This window comes from Dasypus novemcinctus, chromosome 30 (assembly GCF_030445035.2).
Source record: "Dasypus novemcinctus isolate mDasNov1 chromosome 30, mDasNov1.1.hap2, whole genome shotgun sequence".
NCBI classification, from domain to species: Eukaryota; Metazoa; Chordata; class Mammalia; order Cingulata; family Dasypodidae; genus Dasypus; species Dasypus novemcinctus.
In genome coordinates this window covers 47,744,658-47,750,581 of record NC_080702.1, presented here as the reverse complement: position 1 = coordinate 47,750,581, position 5,924 = coordinate 47,744,658, and the positions used below count along the sequence as shown (strand labels likewise).

The following is a 5,924-nucleotide window of genomic DNA, read 5'->3' as shown; positions in this document are numbered from 1 at the left end:
ATCACTTTGTTCTTCTTATTCTATTTCCTTGTTGGCTAAGTTCTCTTAAAGAAAAATATTATGGCCAGTGAAAGCATAGTGAGTAAGAAAAGAAGATGAATAATAGTAGTATTGATAGTAAACAGAGGAACCATGTGAAATATAGGAGAAGGGATATTAGATTCATGTAAGGTATGTAGAGTTATAACAGTAAGAAAAGTAAATTAGATAAAAATATTAATATGGGAAGGAAGACAGTGTGAATTAAAAGTCCTGTGTGTTCAGGAAAGAGGGAAAGAGAAAAGAGAGGGCAATAATATAAAGAGTGAATATAAAGTAGAAAACAGAACAAAGGTATTAGTAACAAAAAGCCAGAAAAAATCAGGGGGCTAACAAAGAGAAGTGTAATGTAAGAGAAACAATCAATGATATAGGATAGAAAGATGTAGAGGAAAAGGAATAGTGTTGATGGCCAAAATCAATACACACAGAAAAGCGTACATGGAGAATGAGAAAATACAGCACATGTGAAGCTCTCCCTGCAGCACATAATATATGAAGAATAATAAATCAGAGGAAGAAAGGGGACAAAAAAGGGACAACAGGGAGTCAGGAAGTAAGTAGGAAAAAGAAAAAAGGCAAGAAAGAAAAAAAGAAAGAAAAAGGGGCCTTGAGGGGATGAAGAGGAAGGAAAAACAAGGAAAAACCAACCAAATACTAGGGAAGGTTTCAAGCTAGGAATTCTGTTTGTACTTAAATAAAACACTTAGGGATCTGACGTTTTCCACTTTCTTCCTTCCTCACTTCCCTCTCTCCCAAGCAGCAGGAAAGCTGCCTAAGAGGTCTGGTAGGAGATTCAAATGGGTCCTTGTTGAATCAGCTCTGCAATGAAAACAATGACGCTTAATTTCTAGAGAGAGAACACTCACACCTCACCAGGAACCCCAAGGATGCTACTGGGAGCTTGGAAAGCAGCTCCTACAGTCCCTCTCCTTTAGGTGTGCTATGGGAGGCCTTGTTGATTTTCTGACTCCACCTTCTCCCAGTGAATTTTTATTTTTAAAGAATCTTTAGATTATTTAAATGTCACATAAAAAATACAGAACTTTCCTGTATGCTCCACATCCTTAACCTCCTACACTTTATCACATTAACAGTATGTTTCATTATTGTGGCACATTTGTTAACATTGAAGAAAACTTATTGAAGCATTGCTACTAACCATGGAATATAGTTTAGAATATAGTTTACCATCTGTCTCACACAATTTTATAGGTTATGACAATATGTATAATGGCCTGTTTCTACTACTGAAATGTCATGCAGGAGAATCCCCTTGTCTCCAGAATATCCTTACACTGTACATAATCATCCCTGTCCCTCTCCTCAAAACCTCTGTTGGTCACTCTCTTTATATCAATGGTAAAATTCTTTAATTGCTGGAATAATAATGTCTACTTATTATAATGAACAGAGATCAAAGTCAAAATTCTTGAAAAGCTTTTATTTGGAAAGCGATTTCTGCTTGAAATAACCCTTTCATATAAACTATTTTGTACAACACAGTTTTGCAAAAAACTGTCGTGCAGAGTAGCAGTCTAGGAATTGGTACTTCAAATTGTTGGGAGTGAGAACACCAATGACACTATTTCAAGTGGATAAATGTACAAGATTGTGTATAAATAGCTTGGAAAAAATGATTCGCAATATTTTGTTTGCAGTAATATCTAAAGACAATACCTGAGAAGATTATTTACAAACTGACTGGTTTATGTGATAAATGATTTTACTGTAAATCCTAAATGAAGTAATTTTGAATAGGGTGGGGTTCTAACTTGCACTGGAGAGAATTCCAGAAAGAAATGACAAGTTGATGATTATTAATTCTCAGTTTATTTTGCAATCAAAACACAGTATTTTATAAGAATGCATGAATGAAATATCTTTCCTTAAAATTGCAGTTCTGAACTAGTAATGACTCACATAAGTGCCTGATCTTGTGTGATAATACATTACAAATGGAAATGAATTCAGTTTTCCGAAAGAGTGTGAAATGAATACAACTACATAAACATTTATTAATATTTTAAAAAATGACCATTAATTCAGACATCACTAATACCAAAATGCCACTCTGTTTGCCATTTGTAGTTATGACACAGAAATAAGTTGATGAATGATGTATTCACCTTATTCTACTTCAGAAAGAAAACAGTATGCCTACATAAAAATCTGAAATTATGTCCTAATATCTGGATTTAATAGTAGATTAAGATATGTAGAAAATGAGGAAAACACTTACATTGGTTTTATGATCTATAAATGTGTATTATTATTGTAGGAAGTTCTGAGAAAAATTCCCAGAAAATATGCTTAACTACGAAAACAATTTTTAAAGGGCAACGTGATGTCACTGGAAGAATGATAGAAATTATTGAGACCATCAATATTTGAAGAATCATGGATTGTGTTATTGATTGCATCCTTGCTTAACTTATAATTTGGAATATGCAGGAGAAAGGCATATATTGGGGATGGAATGTGGATTACTGTAAGCAGTCAGATCAGGTCTACTATACAGGATGTAATCTCTTTCAGGAAACAATGAATAAAACCTTGATAGCTGGTAAACAGACTTTGGTATGAGAGCTTATTTTTCAGTAAAACCATGAAACACAAGCAGTTCTTTCATCTGGCAGTGACTGCAGTACACCTTTATCCATCCAGCACCTGTACATTTATAAATATAGAACAATCTACATGAAATATTCTACTGCTGAAAATCCAGGCAGCAGATTCTGCTTTCAATCCTGGTGATGGGAAATATAATGATAGAAAAAATGTAAAATAATACAAAAGAAACAGGTATCCTTGATATATAAAAATTAAAGAAACAGAATTCTGTTGTTAGGAAAATAACAGATTATCTCTCCATTCACTTGTAAGTATCTAGATTAAGATCTCCTAGTGTTTGAACTCTGAGCACTTGTGTAAACTTGAAAGTATCTTTTTATATAGATAATGTTTCTCAGCTTTTTTAAGGTCCCCTTTATATCCTTGTTTTTAAGACTGTATATAATGGGGTTCAGCATGGAAGTGACCACTGTGTACATCACTGAGGCTATTGTATTTGCCCTTGAGTTTTTGGTAGTAGCAGAACTAAGATATACTCCAAGACCTGTACCATAAAACAAGGTCACTATTGAGAGGTGAGAAGCACAGGTAGAAAATGCTTTGTACTTGCCCTCAGTTGTTGAAATTCTCAAAATGGACGATATAATCTTATAGTAAGAGTAAAGGATCCCAGTGAATGGAATAACATCCGGAAGTCCAACAATAAAATACATCACTAAGTCATTGAGGAAGGTGTCAGAACAAGCAAGTCTGATCACCTGATTAAGTTCACAGAAAAAATGGGGCATTTCCAACTCTGTACAAAAAGACAATCGCAAAACCACTAAACATTCTATAAGGGAGAATAAAACATTCAATAACCAAGAGGTCAGCAGCAGAAGGCCACAGAATCGTGTGTTCATGATGACTCTGTAATACAGGTGGTAACAGATGGCCACGAAACGGTCATAAGCCATCACAGTCAAGAAGGAGTTATCTAAATGTCCAAAAAGTAAGAAAAAATACATCTGGGTGAGACAGTTTTCAAAAGTTATGATTTTGATGCTTCTCTGGATGTTCTGCAACAACTTTGGTACTATGGTGGAAGTGAAACAGATATCTGTAAAAGACAGGTTAGAGAGGAAGAAGTACATGGGTGTGTGGAGGTGGGAATCTGAGATGATGGCCATGATGATGAGCATATTTCCAATGAAAGTGACTAGATACATAGACAGAAACAGCCCAAAGAGGAGGGGTTGCACTCCTATATCTTCTGAGAGCCCCAGGAGGATAAATTGCAAGACATATGTTTGGTTTTCTGTTTCCATGTAGATAATGAACTTCCTGGAAGAGATATGAGAGCAATGCAATTTTATCCACAAGCAGTGAGTAGAAAAATATAGTAAGCTGTATGGTTTGTATTGTAAATATGTTATTAATATCTTATTAATTTTATGTAGATCTAGTATCCTTATCTGAAAATGTCAGGGAAAACAGGTTTCTACTTCTCCTTGATACATTTGCCTACTAGAAATCCTTGTCCTTAATAGATATAGAAAACAATTTGCCCAGTGAATATTTCCATGATAAATTCTCTTAGACTTTTTTATTTTATTTATTTTATTTTTTCCTTCATGCTTTATTTTAAATAACAAACATTATGCCCAGTCTTTTTGAACCCTGTGAACAAAATAGTAGAGAAGAACGTTTTATGAACCATATTACCTTGTTGTAACACTCAGTATAAACACACAATACTTAAAGAGAATCCTATTGCTGAAGTGGACAAATGACCCCACACAAATGGGGTTCCTGATGTTGCACAGAGGACAAGGCCAATCGATGTAGAAAGTATGGTCTTCTCAAGAATTTGTGTTGGGAAAACAAGATGCACTCATGCCAAACAAACAAGGATGCTAGGCACTGATTGTATTCATTTCAAAAAATTGAATCAAACTGAATCGTATAACTTTAAAGTAAAATACATTCTAAAAGTGTTAGACTAAAACCTAAAGAAAATCTAGGGACCCCTAGTATGATAATGAGTTTTTTAGACATAGCAACAAAAGCATGATCCATGAAAGATTAAAATTTATAATTTTTATTCAAATGTAAAATCTCTCCTCTGTGAAAAACATTGATAAAGTGTTGCAGAGAATATTTACAGTTTTGGAAAAATATTTACAAAACACATCTGACAAATGATTTGTATAAAAATGAATAAAATTACTATTAACACTGCAAAATAAGAAAGAAAATATTGAGTTAAAAAATTAGGATCTGAAAAGTATCCTAATATAAGATTACACTTCCCAAATAAGAATACAAAAAGTATTTCAAACTCACTGGCACCTAGATATTATTGCCAAGTGCCAACTTGCAATGCATCTGGAAAAAGACCTTGACCCAAAGGGGAAAATAATAAGTAGAGATGAGTTTTTATGACTAAGAGATTTCAAAGTGAGTTTTGAGGTCCTTCCAGAGGTTACATTTAGGCATGTCTCAGCAGAATCTCCCTGTCTGCTACAGTTAACATTGCCTCAAAAGGCAGGGCTCCTGATGGCTCTAGGGACATCTAGACACTATAAACAGTGCAGAAAATCTCAGGATTTAAGCACCCTGTCTGTGGGCCTTACTTTGGAATTTCTGTTCCTCAGTGAAAAAGAGTTAGACTCATTTGAAGATTCCCAACATGTGTCTCTTTTGTACATTTTATTTACAGAAGAGCCATGTGTTGGCATTATATTTTTTAAATGCATGTCCCAGAGTCTTAAATCTTTGCACTTTTTGTGTGCAAAAAGCCCTGAATCTAAGCAGAGTTTCACTACCTACTCTCCAGTTCACTGGACCTATCCAGGACAACTAATAAGGAGATGATAATGGACAATGTCCAACCCAAGGAACAAAGAGTGTCAGCAACTGCAAGCAAGATAGTTCAATCCATCTGCCCCATGGGATCTAAGCCCCCTTTCAGTTAGAACCAGAGTTGTCATCACCATCACAAAATCCTCAAGATTGGGGAATGAAAAATGGAGTAAAGTAGACTTATTATTTTTCGTTATAGACATTATTATTCTAGCAATGGAAGAACTTTTGTCATTGATATAAAGGCAGTGGTGATCAGATGTTCTGAATGAAGAGGGGAGAATAGGTGTAAAATAGGGACATTTTCAGGACATTGTGATTGTTCTGCACAACATTGCAATGACAGATACAGACCATTATATATTTTTGTACAGGAAAGACTGCCTAATATAAACCATAGTCCGTAGTTAGTAACATTGCTGCAATATGTGTTCATCAGTTGTAGCAAATGTACCATACTAATGAAA

General features: G+C 34.6%; 1 protein-coding gene across 1 annotated transcript; it reads right to left on the bottom strand.

Annotated features, from left to right (window-relative positions):
* Nucleotides 1-2,933: 2,933 nt before the first annotated feature.
* On the bottom strand, nucleotides 2,934-3,782 carry LOC139437918 (olfactory receptor 7A10-like). The gene has a single exon (XM_071212811.1). The coding sequence runs from the start codon at nucleotides 3,780-3,782 to the stop codon at nucleotides 2,934-2,936; it is 849 nt and encodes a 282-aa protein (XP_071068912.1).
* Nucleotides 3,783-5,924: the final 2,142 nt, after the last annotated feature.